The 20637-nt window shown below is 36.7% G+C and overlaps 1 protein-coding gene across 1 annotated transcript in view; it reads left to right on the forward strand.

The window, feature by feature from the left end:
- Positions 1–1336: 1336 nt before the first annotated feature.
- Positions 1337–20637, forward strand: part of LOC110115965 (transcription factor Pur-alpha 1) — a 23913-nt gene continuing 4612 nt past the window's right edge. The window contains exons 1-2 of the mRNA XM_020849389.2: positions 1337–1822; positions 1896–1943. Of these exons, the coding sequence (XP_020705048.1) occupies positions 1568–1822; positions 1896–1943 (303 nt within the window). The 5' untranslated portion in view covers positions 1337–1567. The remainder of the gene's footprint in view (positions 1823–1895; positions 1944–20637) is intronic.

Here is a 20637-nt window from a genome sequence, read left to right on the forward strand (position 1 = left end):
TTCCAACTCTCATTATTTTGATAACGTGAGGAACTCAAACTCTTCACTATTGAGGCATTATCCACTTTGGTTTACTGACCTTAAAATTTTATCTCGTTGGTGTAACTTCTTAGGAGATCACCATCCCATGATTATTCCAACATGAGCATACTTAATCTTTAAATTTCTTAATGAAATATCAACAATTACATTAAAATGTGCATCGATGTTTAACAGTTTATTTTTTTATTTAAGAGATTTTATAATCTCTTCTATTTTAAGTAATTGTTGTCCTCGTTAGCATCCTTATTCATAATTATCCACCATGCAGATAGGATACACCAACGAGCAAGAAGTGTCGACTTCTTGCATGAAAATCACATGACTTGTGACTTCTAATATGTGACATGAGATAGATTTCTGACAACAAATTGATATAATTGAAACAAATTCATGTAAAGTTGGCCTATATGGCTGGATACAAGAAAAAATAATACAGATGCTAGATGTCTTATCTTGCTTATATATGCAATTAATATGACAAATTACATAATTAATGTGATAATATATGACATGACTGATACATATATATAATAAGATTGATACAATGACATACAATATGTATGAATAATATGATATATTATATTGTATTTATACATGATACAATACATGATATTTATGTTATATTTTCCAATAATAACTTCATAACCAATTTTATAATAATGCATCCGTTTCAAACACTCTATGTCATATAATATTAAATGTTATATAAAAGATGTTGAAGGGTATCTTATACAATACGAGAATTATTAATATCATTAATTATTCTTATTAATTTAACTTTTGTTTATTTTAAATGAACTGTTTTACCATTTAAATTACACTAAAGCTCTTTTGGTACCATTAAATATTTATTTTGAGATATTTTAAAAATGCTAGAAGAGTTAAAACTTAAATAAATGAAAAACATTTTTTTATTTTGTAATATATTTTTTCTTATTTTTAAAATCTTCTAAAAAAATAATATTAGTATTTTTTTAATTTATTTTTATCTTCCTGATAAAAATAAAATAATATTAAATTATTTGTCCATGCTGGCAAATCCAACCGCATTTATTCCTGGATTCGCCACGCACGTTAGCCCCGACCGTGAGCAAATTTTATCGGGAAAAAAGTACAAAATTAACATTTTTATATTTTTAGTTTTTTACTTTTACAATGGGCCGCCGGCAGTTAAAAGGAAATTCTACTATTTCTAACCTTCTAGCGCTGTAAAAAGGGGCTTCCCGGCTTATTCGGGGAGGGAACAAAGGCAAGGAACGGGTGAGAAGAAATAGAAAGCGTTAAAAAGGGGACGAATCGAGTGTGAACAATGGCTTCCGGTCAAACCCCATGGCTCCGACCCTCAAGTCGCCGCTCACCCCTAAACTTAAGCCTAATCGTCTATCGACTCCCAATTTCCGCCATATGTCCAATTTCATTCCTAATTAGTGTTTCCGCTAGGGTTCTTCTTCCTACCTTTGCTGTGATTTATTCTGCTCTCTGCTTAGAATCTGGTTGAGGTGAGGAGATAGGTGAAGGGGAAAGGATGGAGGGGACAGCGAGCGGAAGCGACGTGGAGCTGATGTCTAAGACGCTGCAGTTCGAGCACAAACTCTTCTATTTTGATCTGAAGGAGAATCCACGTGGACGCTACCTTAAGATCTCTGAGAAGACCTCTGCGACGCGATCCACGATCATCGTTCCCGTCAACGGCATCGTTTGGTTCCTTGATCTGTTTAACTATTATGTCAATACGGACGAGCGCGATGCCTTCAGCAAGGAGCTTAAACTCGACACCAAGGTGAGCGTTCTGAATTCTTCCGTTCGTGGACGCAGGACAATCTGATTTTGCTTTGTGGGTTTCCTGTGTTTAGGTGTTTTACTTTGATGTTGGTGAAAATAAGAGGGGCCGATTTTTGAAGGTACCAGGTTTTGTGATTCTATCTGCTTCAAAGTTTTTGGTTAAATTTCCGTTCCTTTGTAGTTTATGTATTTTTGAATCTTATGTTTTTTTTTTAAATATTGTTATAATTTTCCCATTACTTTGGGAAATCAATCCGATGTTCATGCTTTGGCATTTGTTTTAAAAGGCTGCTAGGAATGTCTGGTTCTTGTAGCTATCTAACTGTGACGCTTAAAGCTTATTTAGTGTTTAGTTAGTGGCGGTGCGTAGGATAGCATTTCAGAACTTATAGATCACTTCAGCAATACTAAGAAATAAGTGTTGTTTATCTTCTAGTGCACCCACTTGACTTGGAAGATGTGGAATTTCTTTTGCTGAAATTGTCTCGAGGACAAAATAATCAGTTTGCAAGAAATTTTTTCTTGTTGAATTTTCTTAGAGTTTTGATACAGATGTTGATTTATATCCTTGATTATGAATTTTACTTTTCCTGTGGGGGAAGGTTATCATTGTCTTCTTCAAAAAATTTATGTTTATGCTTGTTGTCGATCAATATGCTCGGCCTTGATTACTAAAACTTTGTTGCTTTGAGCATATCTATTCTGAAAATGGCCCTTCACTCGATCAACAAAAAATATGATGTAAGATGATTGCACCTCTTTTACCCTTAAGTTAGTGTTTTTGCACCGTAGTTTGAATTGAATTAGGATGAGGCATCCCCCTTATAAGTCCTCATTGATTAAATAAAGAATAAACTACATCTAAAAAGCATACTATAAATCCTCAATGGGGTGAGAGATGATCAAGAAATCATCATTGTGTCATGCAATTATGATGCACCAGTGAGCTTGATGATGTTGTCTAACACACAAGCCATCTTTTTGCCAATCATTGGTATACCACAAGTTGACTATAGATAGCACAATACCTCATTTTTCATGCAAAGGGATCCTGTACTCGTTTTATGGCAATGATACTGCTTAGATGATGTTAGGTTCTCTTGTGGCAGTTAGAAGGCAATGAAGTGCTTTTGTGTTGATATGATAATGAACTGGAGTAACATGATTAATGCATAACTTAGCAAAGACCTCCATCCACTTTCCTTCTTTTTTCATTTCATGGTGCTTGCTAAGTCTCATTAATTGAGACTTCTCTTCCCTTCCAAGTAACGTATGATGTGTAATTGAAAAGAAATGCACATTTGAATGGACCCATGTATACAATATACATTTGAATGAACTTATGGATTGACATTCTTGTGAAATAAATCTACTCATAAATAGTTCCTATAGAATTGTACATGATTAAATGTATCTTTCAAAAGATTCATCTTTGAAATAAGGTATTTATGTGTGTTTTTGTATGTACTTTGAAATCACCATTGCAAATAAGATGTAAATGATTCTAAATGAATCATCAAACTATATATACAAGAACTGTTTCAATTATAATTACTTTTTGTTAAATTATCAAATAACTTATCCAAGGTTTAAAATTGCGCAGTTGGATACTGAGGCATTTTTTGTTCGTAAGGCGGCGTGTAAGCCTCAAGGAATTTTGAGGGGTAAGCCTTAAAATTAAAAAATTACGTAAAGTGAAAAGAAATGTTAAAAATGATTTTAAATATAATACCCAAATAAGATGTTAAAAGATGACAATATTAACTTTATATTGAACTATAAAGTTACAAATTGACATATAATTGAAACAAAAAAATTGTACAAGATGTAAAGTGGCAAGTGATAAGTTATGTGAAATATAATTGAAATCTAAATATTACAAGAGCAAAATAACATAAAATATATGAATTTCATAAAAGTATCATATAACATCAACTTCAACTTCAAATTCTTTCTTTCAAAGTTCCCTACTAATCCACATTTAATTCCTAAAGAAATTGCAATAATTGTCAACAAATTAGAAATCTTCTGTATTATTATCACTGATGGGGTCTTTATTTGAGTCATCATCATAGCAAATTGGTCTCTCCCCTGCCTCATCCTTTGGAGTCCTATGTCTCACAATTTGCTTTTTCATATAAAAGTCATCTTTCATAAATGTTTGTCATCAAAATAAAGAAAAGAGTAATACTCCAAAATTTTTAGAGGAGGATGCAGTGGTGGTGTGCGCCTTTCAAGTCATACCTGATGGTAGTGGTTGCGGCGAAGGTGGTGGACTGGAGGTTGAAGCAGTCGACAGAAAGTTGTTGCAGCTCATGAGTGCATGGCCTCATATTGTGCAATTTTAAACAATGGACTTATCTTATGACAACTTTTGGAAGTTCTTCCATTGAAATTTTGAGGAGAGTTGCTTTATCTATTGTCAAATAACTGAGACTGCCCAAACAACTTAGGGAAACATCTACATAATTGATTCATCATTATCTACAAGCTGTGCGTTGAGGTACAGGACATACAACATTATAACCTTGGTGGACATAGAGCTTTTATATTTTATCTAATGAACTTTGTTCCAATTCATTAAAAAATATATGAACTTTGCACATTTCCATGGCTTTATGAACTTTTTCTCCTCTCCAATGACATACATAAGAGCTTCTTTGGGCCACTTGAAGGAGTCTCTCCTTTCTGACTTGTTGTGCATCACAATTGCTATTTTTATCGGTGATCAAATCACTCATCCAACACAATTATGCCTAGTCAATAGGTCTTTGTGTAGCGTCATACTCATGCCCTTGTATGAAAATTGAAGTTAGTTTAATGAACCAATTTCTCAAACTTTCAATGAAACAAAATATTTTTCATCTTACTATTCAACAATATCATTGTATTTAACTTTTGAAACAATATTGCATCAGCAGTGCCCACTCCTAGCTCCTCCTTGGAGTTATAAACTAATCATAACATCCAAGACTTGAAGATAAATAGCTATTCTTAATCTATAGGGCAAAGTAAATCAATGGTCCATGAATTTTTGGCTTTGTGCCTCTTCTCTGATAGATTTGTAAATCCCTAATCAATTATCTTTTGCTATTATTTGGCTTTTTCTTTTGCCCGATCAATTATACATTACTCTTATGTGTAATGACAAGGGATGGGGTTATATCCTTTGCCTTCTTGATCTCCTTATCTGGAGGTATAATAGCTCGAGATGGGATTACATCTCTTGCCTTCTCGGCCTTCCCATTTTAAGGTACAATGATAAGAGATAAGGTTAGGGTGCAAACGAGATGAGTCGAGCTCGACTCACGAGCCAAATCTCGAGGTCGAATTCGAGTTGATCTCAAAAGTCGAGCTCGAGCTCGGCTCGTGCCATTGAAACGAATTCGACACATGCGAGCTCCGTTGCGTCCTCTTCTGCTTCCCAGCACGCTCGCGTTCGAACTCCGTCCTGCGTCTCGCGTTCGACCTCTATCCCGTGTGATCGTGTTAGACCTCTATCCCGCCGAATCCTGCATCCGAAGTCTGAACTCCCTCCGCTCTCGCCCATGTTCAAACTCTGTCCCATGTCTGAACTTGAGTTTCCGCCCGGCATCCGCGTTCTCGCCGGACATTTCACGTTCCCGCCTTCCACCTTCTGCCTTCCTGAGTCTTGCTTGATATTTTGGGTTCCCGCTAGGCATTCGAGCCGGCTCGTGAGCAATCGAGCTAAGCTTTGGTTGGATCGAACTCGAGTTCAATTATACAACGAGCTCAAAATTCTGCTCAACTCGTGAGCTCGACTCATGAGCTTGTTAACGAGTCGAGCCCGCACCGGCTTGATTTGGTTGCACCCCTAAATGAGATTACAACTTCCTCATTCTTGTCTTATTTATCTTGAAGCATAATGACAAGTGATGGGTTTACATTAGGGATGTCAAACTGTAAATGATGACTTGATCTAAAAAATTTGGGTTTTGGCTGACCTATTTGATAACCGACTCGAATTTGTGTTTTTCTACCAATTTATTAAACGAGTAGGATTCGAGTTAACCTGAGAACCATCTTTTGATTCGAAAATGATATGTTTAATATATTTTTTCTTTAGTTTTTTTTTTTATTTTTGGGTATAATCTTATTTTTGATCAAATCTTTTAAATTTGATAATTAATAGGTTAATTTTTTTTTTAAACCAAATGGGTTACGTGTTGGGTTTGGATTATTCAGGTTGCTAGCGTGTTGGGTTCGAGTTGGTCTTTTTGACCTGTTTATTAAACAGGTAGTTTCGGGTTGACTGGATTCAAGTTTGGTCTATTTTGGGTCGAACCCTAACCTGATCCGTCAACTCGTTTTGACACCTCTAGTTTACATCCCATGTGTCAACCTCATCCTCCACCTCTTCCATCTCCACGTCATGCTCCTTCATACTTTGCTCTTCCATTTCTATCTATCTCTAGACAATAGTTGTCAGAGTATCCAATTTTTGCTCTAACCTTATTTTGTTAGTCTTAAGCCTAACTTGCCTGCTTAATTTATGTACAGTACCAAAAATCTAGAATAGTAATCGATCATTGTTTGAAGATATTTCTAATAATATCATATCTAAAAGCGTTTGACTTTATATTATATTTATAGACATCAAGGTTTAGGGTTTATTTTTGCGACCGCCTTCTTCCTTTGCTATATTCAATATTCTCCTAAACAAATCAAACAAATACATTATGAGCTTTCTTGATATAGATATGCTGTCACCGTGAAAAGTTGTCGCAGCTCAAACACGCATGCTGGAAACAGAAAATGAAATTGGGAGACAAATTGTTGTAGAGCTCGTATGATCAAAATGTTGCATAGCAGTGCTCGGTGAGGGTTTTGCCTATTTATTCAAAAGTAGGGTATTTTGGTTTGAAATAAACTTTCAGACATTAATCCTAGAAATTAAATAGTTATGATAGTCTCTCTCTCTCTCTCTCTCACACACAATCTTACACACATATATGTATGTATATATATATATATATATATATATATATATATATATTTCATGAGGGCCTTGTTTATTAGATCAAATTGGTTTATTGAGCTGTTGGTCTAATTTTAGGATTTTGATGAGGGCTTCTTCCGAAAAAAGGTCGATCTAAGGATTTCTTTTTTTTTTTTTTTTAATTTTTTAAAGAGTAAGAATCTTAGGGACCCCCAGTGGGTGCTCCTTTGGGGTAATGGTTTTGTTTAAGCCTTTGACATTAACAACCTCACTTGTCTGTAGTTGTGAATTTCTTCAAATGAGGTGGTCTACCCTCAATATCCAAGATTGCATTAGGTAACATGCATAAGAAGTTAAATAGAGGGTCTGACCATGTTAAAATCCTTGAAAACATAATCATGTTGGGGCTGCCTTATGGTATATTTGCTTGTTTCCATTCTTGTATTATCATATCCTTATTGTACTTGGCTTTCTAGTCCTTGTTGAGTTGGTTGCAGTAACAGTCTCATCGGACTCTACTTATGAAATTCTTCAAATGAGGTGGTTTGGTTCATACCCTCTTCAACCATATTTCCTTTAGTAACATGTAGTAACATGCATGAGAATTTAAACAAGGTTCCTTGAAAATCATAATTGTGCATGGGCTGCTATTTGAGATATTTGCTTGTTGTCATAAAGATCATTGTCAAGCTTGGCCTGTTGATCTTCAGAATTGACCTTTGATGGAATCAATACTCCCCAACATCTTTAAGAATCTTATTTTGCCTCATTCTTACTGATGCGAACATCCGATCATGAAGATTTTCAAAGGAGAAGACGACGATCGACGGCCGAGATCATTCCACCTTATCTTAATTTGTTATTTATAATTTTTATTTTTTATTATGAATTTTCCCTTTTTACCCTTAAGAGGGTCGTCCTATGTAAGCCCTAGGGGCATATGTGTCTTGTTTTAATTTCTTAGGCCTATATATAGAGGCTCTTCCTTGTGTAATGTAATGTGAGATGATTAATAAGATTTTGTGTTTGCGCTTGTGTTCGTTGGGAAGAACCTTGGGTGAGATTCCTATGGGAGAAATTCGTAGCTTCCACTAGCCGCAAGATGTGTCCGGGCTCGTGGTCTGAAGTCCCTTGGTGAAGGGCAACGTAGTACCCGTTAGCTGCAGGATGTGTCTGATATTCTTGGTTGTATCTTTCTTTCCTTAAATCCTTTTCTCCTCCTCCCTTGACCGCCGGCCAAAATCCCTCATTTTCCATCGGCCGATTCTCCCCATCCACTTCCACAAAACCGGCCTCCACTTCTCCCTCCCCACAGCCTTAGCTCCACCTCCAAAACCCCCGCCAACCTCCCTAGCCGCCGGTCTCACCTAACCGCATGCCACCTTTTTTCCCCTTGGCTCCACAAATCTTCCTTCACATTCAAAGCCCTTTCCTATTTTAGCCCTTCTAACTTAGTAACAAATTGAAATTTAAAATTCAAATTAATTTGAATTTGAATTTTGTTTCTAAAATTAGGATTCTTATTTTATGAAAGTATTTGAATTAGGTCCAGTTAAATATTTAATTGGATGCGATTTAAATATTACTCTATAATTTAAGGTTCTAATCAAAGTCCTTTTTAATTCTCTTTCCATAACCTCTCATCCCCTTTGGCCATCGGTCGCCCCCCCCCCCCTCTCTTTTTGCCTCCAAAATTTGAATTCCCCTTTGATTACTTTCCTTTTATCAAACAATTTAAGTTAGGAAAATATTTGATTTCAAATTCTAAGTAATTTTGAATTTGAAACACTTTCCTAATTTAAGATAGCCTATTTTAGGAAAGTTATTTAAATTAAATCAAATTAGGTTTCTAATTGGATTTGATTTAATTATTCATGATATTTTGATCTCAATTAAAACAAGAAATTCAAATCTCAAATGTCCCCTTTTTTTCCTTCTCGTTCTATATCAGTTTGGTATCAGAGCATGGCTACATGGATTGCGGACTCAATGGAGTCGAGCTCTTTTCCACCTCGGGAGAATGATGCGGACATCCGATCATGAAGATTTTCAAAGGAGAAGACGACGATCGACGACCGAGATTATTCCACATTATCTTAATTGTTATTTGTAATTTTTTTTATTATGAATTTTCTCTTTTTACCCTTAAGAGGGTCATTCTATGTAAGCCCTAGGGCATATGTGTCTTGTTTTAGTTTCTTAGGCCTATATATAGAGGCTCTTGCTTGTGTAATGTAATGTGAGATGATTAATAAGATTTTATGTTTGCACTTGTGTTCTTTGGGAAGAACCTTGGGTGAGATTTTTATGAGAGGAATTTGTAGCTTCCACCAGCCTTAGGATGTGTCCAGGCTCGTGACCTAAAGTCTCTTGATGAAGGGCAACGTAGTACCCGTCAGCTGCATGATGTGTCCGGGCTCGCGGTTATATTTTTCTTTCACTAAATCCTTTTCTCCTTCTCCCTTGACCGCCAGTCAAAATCCCCCACTTTCCACCGGCCGATTCTCCCATAAACCTCCACTTCCACAAAACCGGCCTCCCCTTCTCCCTCCCCACGGCCTTAGCTCCACCTCCAACACCCCCCCGCCAACCTCCCTAGCTGCCGGTCTCACCAAACCGCCGCCCACCTTTTTTCCCCTTGGCTCCACAAATCTCCCTTCACATTCAAAGCCCTTTCCTATTTTAGCCCTTCTAACTTAGTAACAAATTGAAATTTAAAATTTAAATTAATATGAATTTGAATTTTGTTTCTAAAATTAGGATTCTTATTTAAGGAAAGTATTTGAATTAGGTCCAGTTAATTATTTAATTGGATGTGATTTAAATATTATTCCATAATTTAAGGTTCTAATCAATGTTCTTTTCAATTCTCTTTCCATAACCTCTAATCCCCTTTTAATTCCATCGGCCCCTCCCCCGATTACTTTTCTTTTATCAAATAATTTAAGTTAGGAAAATATTTGATTTCAAATTCTAAGTAATTTTGAATTTGAAATACTTTCCTAATTTAAGATAGCCTATTTTAGGAAAGTTACTTAAATTAAATCAAATTAGGTTTCTAATTGGATTTGATTTGATTTAATTATTCCTAATATTATTTTGATCTCAATTAAAACAAGAAATTCAAATCTCAAATGTCCCCTTTTTTTCCTTCCGTTCTACATCACTTACTCCCTCAAAACTATGATTTAGCTTGGATTCTTCTTGATTATGATCATGCCTTGTACACTAACCTGAACCTTCCTTCAGCGTTGCAATTAAGTTCGACATCCCATCAGCATAGTACTGGATTTTGACAAGGGGTTGTTGATCTGTGCATTTGGATTCTTGTCGATTTGCTTGTCTTCGTGATATGTCATTGGACAAAGTGGCACAAAGTATCCCAAATATTCACTAAACTGTTGTGGATTAGAGACCTTAGTTTGGTTAGTATAATTTTGTTGCTTTAAATATCTCCAGTTCTATTGTAGCACTGCTCACATTTAGCTCAAAAGAATGATGTTAGTGCCTCATCTTAAGCTCTTCCCCTCTAACAGGGCTTTTGATAGAAGGTTGAAACATATTGCAAACCAAATTTCGATGGTGCATCCTCTTTTGATTCCCCATTAATCTTTCAAATAATAAAATGCATCATGAAGTTTCAATTAAATGCACTTATACTTGGAAGAGAGATGATAAGATGGTTGTCTTTGTAGTCTTGACGTGACGGAGTACAAGCTAACTAGGGATGCCATGATACCCTAATTTCTCGTGCAAAGGATAATACTTATTTGATGAAATTGTTGTGCCTATGTTTTCTGGTGATTGGAGGCTATCATTGAGATTTTATGTTGAAGAATGGTTAGAGGTAATTATCTATGTAATGCAAGTTAACTTTTAACCAAATGAGAACATCTATCTTGATTCAGTTCTTTTTCTTATTCATTGTGTTAGCTAAGTCTTTTGTAGTTGATTCTTTTGTCCCCATCCTACTTATTTTCACTTTCAACTCAAATTAGATGTTTTAAAAAGGCTTGATGTTCATGAATACCACATGTTCTATTTAATAATTGTTGATGTTTAATTCGTTTGTTAATTAAGCATGCTGAATATTAAACAAGAACTTTTTATTTGTTTGATAAACAAGTAAAATATTTCTTTGTGGTCTTCAGTTAAATTATATTTAGTTTTATAATAATTTGATATGTAAAAATATTAAATATTGAAATGTATATTTATTATTAAAAAACATTATGAAAATCGTATATATTAAGTTCTATGCATCTTGAAGGACATTGAAGTTCTATGCATCTTGAAGGACATTGCAACGTGAAAATCAAAATACTTTTTCCATGAATCAGAACCATCAATTGAGTAGTATTGATGTATTTGATGGTACCGACTGTGCTTGTTATTTGTGTTCAACTCGCTGATCAGCAAAATGAATAGTCATAAGATTTTATAGCTCAGAAACTAATTCAGGCTCTATTGTGCTTTGTTTAATAATTAACAAATAGAGCCAAATAAAGCCTCAACTTGATGTAAATCCGTAACAATCTTCATCCAGGTCTTGGTAAATCATTTGTTATAATGCTTAATCACCAACCAATGTTCCACCACCATTATCTTAGAATAATATTTTTTATGGGTAAGACATTAATCGCACTTTCAATTCCTACTCCGACTTGTTTGATTGGGTGGGCGATTTGGGTTTGGGTTGTGTTAGGCCGGCCCAAGAGGGGCCGGCTATCCCTATTGAACCGGTCCTTGGTGTACCGGTTTTATACTACAGCCGCCGGCCCAAGTAAAGGAGAGGGAAGGGGCCGGCTACTCCTATGGGGCACACACCTTGATTAATAATTGCTTTGGAGGGAAATATTTGAATGAGGGACTGTTTAGGGATTTTGTATTTCTCCTTTGGCTTTAATTAGTTGCTAATGGTAGAATTAGGGTTTTATCTTGAGTTTGAAATCAAATTTGAGATTTAGGGTTTGTTCCTTTGGTCTTTAGGCTTGGCTAGAGATTTGTAAAGTCGTTTCTTCCTCTCGAATTGAAGAAACATGTGTCGTTTATTGTTTTTCTTGTTCGTGGATTGAATAAAAGAAGTTTGCTTGTGTTTTTCTCTCCTATTTCTTGAAAATTCTGCATCGTAGTGCTGATTTCCCTTTGAAATCAGTAGTTCTCTTGCTATTTTTCACAAATTACTGTTAGGTTTGCTTGCGAACTCAAGTACTTCCCTTAGGTTTACTTGCAAACTAAAGTATTTCCTATCAGGTTGCTATTTGCAAAATATATGATTCAAAGCATTGCTTATATGTCAAGGGAAACGAGTGTGATTAAAGGATGCGATTGTGGACGTGCCAAGTTTATACATTCTTACATGCGATTGAGAGAAGAAACTATAGAATTGGTGAAGTGGCTGAGAACGAGGGTTGTATGCATTTGTGTTGTTGTAGTGGTTTTGCTTGCCATGTTTTGATATTGCCTGTCATGCACACTAGTCGTTGCTACATTACTATAGTCCCGCCTTCACATCTGTGAACGTTGCTAGTCAATGCGTACTTGTTGTGGCTTGTTGCATTTTGACCTTTGTGCATGCTACTGCTGCCTATTGCTATTCACAAGCCACTTTACAAAAGTGCACAATCTGTTGTGTCATTGCACTATTCTCGAGTGCCTTACTTTAAGGCACTAAACAATAATGTAAATGCTTCGCGTTGATTAGAGATATGAGTGCTAATACTTCAAATATTAAAAATTACATAAGTTATAGAATTAAAAATTAACATGAGGTGATGCAAAAGAGCGACAAACCTTTGAAAAAATGATGCACAATGAAGAACAAGTTTGATCAAATGTAGTCACAAGGCCTTCAAGTTTTAGAATATTGAAACTTAAGGAAGAATATGATTCAGGACTAAAAAGGAAGAGATGAACTATAATGATTCTCATGATGAAGTTGGTATGAGAGATGATGAATATGAAACATATGGTAATGAAGGATAAATGATTGATGTTTTACATGCGATGAGCTTATGTAGCTTGGGATCATTTGAGATTAATTTTTTTATTTATTTTTATTTTATTTTGTTTATATTTTGGCATGAAATAAAAATATTTTGTATATATGAAAAATCTGCTTTTGTTATTATTGAATATCAACCAAGTTGATTTATTTGGTGGTGGCGATGGTCACTTGCAAAGTGATGATGATGGCAATTGTTGCTTACAATGATAGTGGTGGCAGTCGATAATGGAGTTATTTTGAAAAATACTTTAAACCTATTTTTAAATATTTTTAAAAGTAACTTAATTTTTTTAGAAAGCAAAAAAAAAAAAAAAAAAAAAAATAGAAAAAAACCACGAAAAAAAAGAAAAAATTATAAAATACACTGTAAGCAAACTTCTTTTAAAAAAATAACAAACAAAAAAACAGAAAATAAAAGTGATCCCAAGTAGATCCTTAGCTATTTAAGTTAAATAAATGTCTTTTGCATGCTTTTGTATAATTTTATCTATTCATCACGAGTTTCTATTTTGGAATGTAGCAAAAATTGAAAATTTATTATTTTTGTTAACATAGTTTAAAGTAATGATTATTTTATACTATTCAAAAGGCGTCTTTATAATTGAAATCAATTTATTAGCTGAAATAGTTTCTTTCTTGCCAGCACCTCACTTCACTTGGTAGTGTCTAGGGTAGTGCCTAACGCCTTGGGCGTTGGATAGCCATATTGTCTGACGGGTTCCTAACATTTTTTATTACATTATTTGCAACTGCTCGCACCCTGGTAACACCCTATTCACTTCACTGCACCCTGCTTGCATCTTTTAGTCTTTGTAGTCTTCACAGCTGTGTTCCCGCTTCCTGCGGCCACTGTGGCTGATAGCTGTTTGGCATCCAACCGGCATCCTAATCGTTGTATTAGTCACAATTGTGTACTTCCAACGGTGTTCACACAGCACATTGTTATGCATCAGATAATGGCATCCAAGTTTAGTTAATCTAACATGCATTGCTTTGATTGAAAGGAATGTAATACTACTCACGTCTCTCTTTATTTTTGCTGGTTACCTTACTCTTGGACTAGATATATGCGTCTTACTGGAAAAACATGAACTCAAAACATTTGGAACAATAATTTGATGAATCATATGCTTTATGTGTTCAACAAAGGAAACATTACAAATCATATATAAATTGCGTGCATACTCAACATCATGACTATTTTCCACATGCTTCATTTCGCCAATCCCACAATCATCAAGGAAAACATGCATGCTAATGATAAGGAAATAAAGGAAATTGTGATTGAACAAAAAGTTCCTGCATGATAGCCAAAGGTTCGCCTTCCCTTTTAACCCCAACTCTACTACACACTACAGGAAAAACGCTGAAAACCGGCGGTTTTTTTCGGCGGTTAGTCTAGATTTACCGACGGTTTTTAATGGTACCGGCGGTCTCACGGCGGTTTATAAACCGTCGGAAAAAATGGCGTAGGAAACCATTTCCGACGGCGTGTTACCGGCGATTTATTTTTGCGGCGGTTTTCCGGCGGCTGTTCCGCCGGTAATCACCGGAATTTTAACCGTCGGTTTGCCGGCGGTTAGACCGCCGATATTTAAACCGCCGGTAAGCCGTCGGTCACGTTACCGGCGGTTTTCCGGCGGTTTAAAACTGGCGGCGTCTGGTTCGTAGACTGCCGGACGGCGCCGTTAGACCGCCGGTAATTTACTGGCGGTGGACGGCGGTTATAGCCGTCGGTAGTACCGACGGTTTAAACCGTCGGGTGTCCATCGTAGAACCGCCGACGGCCGTCGGTTAGCCGCCGGTAATTACCGGCGGTGTAATATTATAACCGACGACTTATCTTGTCCGTTCGGTATCGTAGTTTCCGGCGGCCAAACCGCCGGTTAGCCGCCGGAAACCTGTAGCACCTGAAAAAAAAATTGACAGCATCCCCTCTATTTGAGGGAGGTTCACCCTAAAGTCTAAACCTGCAGAAAAAGCAATACATAAGGGGTAACTGGGGAAGTCTAATCCATATTGGAGAGTGTAACCCATGTAGTGAGTTAGGAGTAGCCGATGGCGACCATCTGTCCATCCCAATAATATTGCCACCAACAATCCATGGTCCACTTGAAAGCACAGCATCCCTAGCCTCCAAACTCCCAAAAATGCAAATAAACGAGTTGGGAGCAATAGTGACTATATCAAACTCGCCAAAATGAAACCACCTCTTCTTGAGCTCGGTTAAAAGGTAAGGGAAGGCAATGCGTCGTCCCATTACCTTAGCCACAATTGCCCGTTCAAGCTTGGCGATGTTGTTATGGACGGCCTCAATTTCAGGGTCAACCGACTTGCCATCCTTGCCGAGAAAAGATTCCTTGCAAAGCTTGGAGATTGGAACAAGTTGAACTCTATTCCAAGCAAACGGGTTAGTTGGCGTTCCTCCCAAATGGCTAGCCTCCTTGCGGGATTCTTCCGTTTGCCTGGCTGCGGTTGCTGGAAGCTTGAGGGCATTGTGACAAACACCTTGTGAGCATAATTCAGGAGCTTCACAACCGGTGTTGGCTGAACCTTGAGGGAGTTCACGCCTAAAACTACTGGGATTGCTACAGCCCCCTTCCATCATTCCTTCATCTCCATTCACATTAGGATCAAAAATCGGGCTGTCATGAAGCTCCGTGCAATCCGCCCAGGAATTACACGCCCGAGCGGCCGGCTGGACTGCCGCCTCAAGCGCCCGCAGCTGTAGCTCAGCTCGCGTAGCCAGGTCTTCATCCATCTCGGTATGGTTTCCCGAAGCCTCACCCGATTCAGCCATATCAATGGCATCTTCATTGCCACGGTCGGAGTCCAGGTCAACCTCCGAAGCCATCGCCATATCAGCCCCAGCCCGTGGACTGCTTGCCTTGTCATCCTCCATATCACTTGCGGCATGAGCCTCCCGCTCAGAACCCGCACTCTGCCCATCCTCCGAGCTGTAGACGCTCTCACGGGGGGAGCATTGTCCCGAGCTGCAGTCACTCGCCTCAGCCGCACAGCCCGTCCCCACACTTTTTCCGTTCGTCCCAGCTAGGGTAGTCACCGCAGGAGGAGAGATCCCAATGGAGCTCATGATGAGCTCCCTAACAGCCACGGGCTTGGAGATTGGGGAAGCAATCCCGAGCGCAAACTTACCCTTGCTGGGTGTAAACTTGGTAGCCGGCTCCTTCACCATTGAGGCAGCTCCCGTCCCCTGCAGCTCATCCACCAGGGTAGCCGCACAGTCATTCTCCTTCCCTGGCCGTGCACTGCCGGCCACTCTCTTGCCCTTGTCCTCCCGAGCACTAGGAGGAGCCAAGCCTTTGTTAGGGGCAGCCAAAGACCGGCCAATGCCCGGAGATCTGGACGGAAAGCCGCCCCTAGGAGCTGCAGCCGCCGGCTCCCCACCGCCGGCCTCCTCGTCGGCGAGCACTTGCCACCGATTTCCCACTCTTCCCTCCTTCTTGCCGCCATTCCTACCACCATTCCCCCCATTGGGAGGAGGTGACCTAAGGCCACCCCCTCTTCCCATCCCAAAGCTTCTCTCTCTAAAACACTCTAGTGAGAGAAAGAAAATGGAACAAATGAAGAGCCTCCAAAGTTTTTGGGTTCCGGGACTGGTTACCTTACTCTCGGACTAGATATATGCGTCTTACTGGAAAAGCATGAACTCAAAACATTTGGAACAATAATTTGATGAATCATATGCTTTGTGTGTTCAACAAAGGAAACATTACAAATCATATATAAATTGCGTGCTTACTCAACATCATGACTATTTTCCACATGCTTCATTTCGCCAATCCCACAATCATCAAGGAAAACATGCATGCTAATGATAAGAAAATAAAGCAAATTGTGATTGAACAAAAAGTTCCTGCATGATAGCCAAAAGTTCACCTTCCCTTTTAACCCCAACTCTACTACACTACCAAACTCTCCATCTCTATCAACCACATTACACACCATATGTTTTAAAATTTAATTTGGAAGAATTATTCTTTTATTTTTAATATACAATAACCAGAGCTATCTCTTTTATCAATATAAATACCAATATAAATGAATTATTCATCAAAATATTAATATATATTTATGTATTCATTTTCTAAAAAAATTATGTATGGTACTTATGATTTATATAATTACGACATATCTTTCCAGTTCTGAGTACAAAATAATAACAATAAAATAGAAAGAAATAAAATAATAATAAACCTGGAGAATCTTGATCATCACACTTCTGATTCTCTGTTCTAACGTGAACTCATTTAAACCATATATAATGAGCTAAAAAGCACAGTAGATCATTCAATCCTACAACTGACTCAAAGTACGATAAAGAAGCAGTATGTCTCTCGTTACTCAATTCATAGTAGTAACAATCATATGATTATGAATTGATACAGAAACAATAAAATACACATGTAAGAGCAGTAAAAGTTGTAACCAATAAAACAATATAATACGAAAGTCAATAAAGTAGTACAATGGGGAAACCAATATGGTCATCGAATCGATAAAGCAGTTGTATCAATGCTATCAATCAATAAAAAAATCGTATAAAACGGTAAAATCAAAGCATCGGTAAAGATTGCCAGAATCATATCAATATAGTAAAACTTATAATACTGTACACATGTTATCCAATTATTCTATATATGTATCAAATTAGTATCTTAATTATGTGTTAAGTATATCACATGCTCTGTATTAGTACTGTGAATCAATATCATTAATCAGTAGAGTGAATCAATAGTAATATCGAACGGTATCGATGTCCGTATCGGTAGCAATATTAGTACAATGTCGTTAGTAAAATCCATGGCAATAACAGTAAGGCATTGCAGTAGCAGTAAATCTGTACAGTGACAATAAATTAATAAACAATAATAGTAAAAAAGTAAAATCGTATGATAACAATAACAATGAATCAATAATATGTATTTTAGTAGTCATACTAAACAAGTATGAAGTTTTGGTTTGAGTGTTGTTTTTTCAGTAAGCAATAATTTGTATCAATATCCCGTTGGCTCAGTACACGCAGTCGTTACTCTTTGCCCGTTGGCATAATAATAACTCTCAATCAATATCACGTGAATCAGCAAATGATAACACCAAACCATAGTATTTAAAGGAAAGTCCCTCGGCCCGCCATCCTGTATAAGTCAGTAAGTCTTCAGCGAACATCTCTGAAACCAACTTTTACTTGTCTTTACACATTATCACAATACTATAACAATAATAGCGACCAATTATTTCTCAACCACATACTAACATTCATTTCCAATGCTTGTATTAATTATACGCTTACAGTAAAAATATCAGTTATTCAATTAGTAGAAACAATACAAAATAATGTTATTTCCATTTTACCTGAGAAAATTCAATAAATGTTACAGTAAAAAAATGCCATGGATAATTAATTGTAAAAGTTCAATAAATCCCGAGAAAATGCAATAAAATTAGTTTTAGGGAGAATCAAATAATTAAAATCAATTTGTTTTTTTAAAACCGAGTTATGATTAGAATCACCTAGAGTGATCTGAGAAATTTCGATTAGAATCACCTAGAGTTATCTAAGAAATTTCTACAAAAGTGGCAAAGCGATCTGGCCGCTAAAAATCTTCTTTCTCCCCTTCTCTCTACTGTGCTGCAATTCAAACAGAAATTCAGATTTTTTTCATTTTAAATTATTTTCAAAAATTCGGATGGTTACATATCCTCTCCAATCACACTCACCGCTCCAGCCCTACCAACTGCAGCAGCCTCTCCAACACCACCAGCAGCTGCTACCTTATTCGCCCATCAAACTCCACCTACCTCACTAGCTTCTCCAAACCCACAAGGCCTACTTGCGACAGATAGATTTGCTTCCACTTTTTTCCAGATGTCGCTGATATTGTTTTATATCCTTTGATCATTATGTTTACCTTTTGTTTGATTGGTGCGAGATACTGTTGCCAACTTGTTCAATTTGTTGTTCAAATGAGTTGTTCATATTTAAAAAATAGATGATTTCACGGGCATGAATTATATTTCTTTTGAAATTTATCTGTTTTTTTATATGATTATGGATCTGTGGTAATGCTCAAACATTGGCAGGAAGAACATTTTGTCTATTTGATTGTTTTGATTTAGTTTGTCTGATTTAACTTGCACTGCCTGTGTTTTTTTTTTTTTTCATTTCCTAGAACACTAAATCTAATAGTAAAATACTTTTTTTTTTCCTTTTGTTTTTGTATACGCTATTGCTCGTTCAATATATTGAAGACATTGTTGAAAGTTAAAATAGCTTTATTAATTTTTTTTGTAGGAAGCATAATTATGAGCATTATATATATAATGCATATTTTTTCCTTCTTGATGTGTTTCATGTCGCTAGGGGGAGGGCGTATGGTTTATTGTTTACCTCTTAACTCACAGAACTATCGAGTATGTTTTTGTTTGCCTAGTCTTTATGGCCTGCTTGCGGACAGGAACAAATTTACATATTCATTTTTTTAAATCTCTGCAGCTTAAATTGAAAAAAAACTTTTAGGGTAGGATTACCATCATCTATGATACATCAAAACTTCTCCTCAAAGAGGCGTTTAGTGTCCGACTTGTATTTCACATGACACGCATCCTACATTCCTTCGACACGTTAAAAACATGTTCGATTAAAAAATATTAAATATAAATTGGACAAGTGTGTTTGAGGCACGTGTCTAAATTATTTTATTATTATTTTTTAAAAAATATAATTTCTTGCATTTAACTTTTTATTTATATAAAATAGAAAAAATAAATTTCTTATTTCCTATCCACAATACCAAATCAATCGCCCGCACTCAAACCTCATTCATCGAATATTCTCATTTTCATTTCTCTTTGGCGGGTTGCGACTTTGGTTTCAGAATAATGTTTGATGTCATCTCAATATCAAAGTCTGATATTGATGCTCGACGCTAGCAATTTCTACACCCACAACTTGGCAGCTCATCTTTGCCTGACATCATCTTAACATCGACGACCAACGCCCTCTCTACATCGACGACAGACGCCCTCTTGACATCGACGTCCAATACTTACTACATAGTATTGATGCTCGACTCTTGACAATATTGTCGTCTCCTCTTTCAATGTTTGATACACGCTATCGACTCCTGACTCTCGTCATCCTAATATTAGTCATTTTAAGCACAAATTCTAGTTAAATGATTTATTATTTCTAAATTATTTTTAATGGCATACTTATTCATTTTTATATATTATTTGTAAAATATAAAAATTATAATGCCATGTCCAACCCGTGTCAGTGTCCTATATTTTCAATAATTTGGGTCGGGTCCGAGTGGGTCAAATATTACCACCCCTATGTGGAGCAATCTTCAAAAAGACAGGACGAGATGCATCGACACCAATGATTATCTTGATTTCATCATTGGTTATATGCTAATTTTTTTGTGTTGACTTTATGAGTCCTTACTCTTCCTTCATCATGTTGAGTGTTATGTTGGTGTTGAGTTTACTTTCTCTTTTTGTTCAACTATTTTTCGTGAATAATCTTTTGTTAAACTCTACCATTCTATTTGTTAGGTCATCTTCTACTACCTGCTTTTCCAATTTTATTATATATTCATATTAATATTCTTATTTATACTGCACTAAATTTGGTTATAAGTAGGGCTGTAAATGAGTCGAGTCCAGTTGAGTTTAGGCCCTTATTGAGCTCGGCTCGTTAGTTGGAAAGCGAGCTCGAGTTCGAGCTCGTCTCACTGTAAACGAGCTCGAGCCGACTCGCGAGCCGGCTCGACAGCCATGAGCGGGAATTTTTAAATTTAGGCGGGATTTTTAAATTTTG

The sequence above is a fragment of the Dendrobium catenatum genome, unplaced genomic scaffold (genome assembly GCF_001605985.2).
Source record: "Dendrobium catenatum unplaced genomic scaffold, ASM160598v2 fragScaff_scaffold_594, whole genome shotgun sequence".
NCBI classification, from domain to species: Eukaryota; Viridiplantae; Streptophyta; class Magnoliopsida; order Asparagales; family Orchidaceae; genus Dendrobium; species Dendrobium catenatum.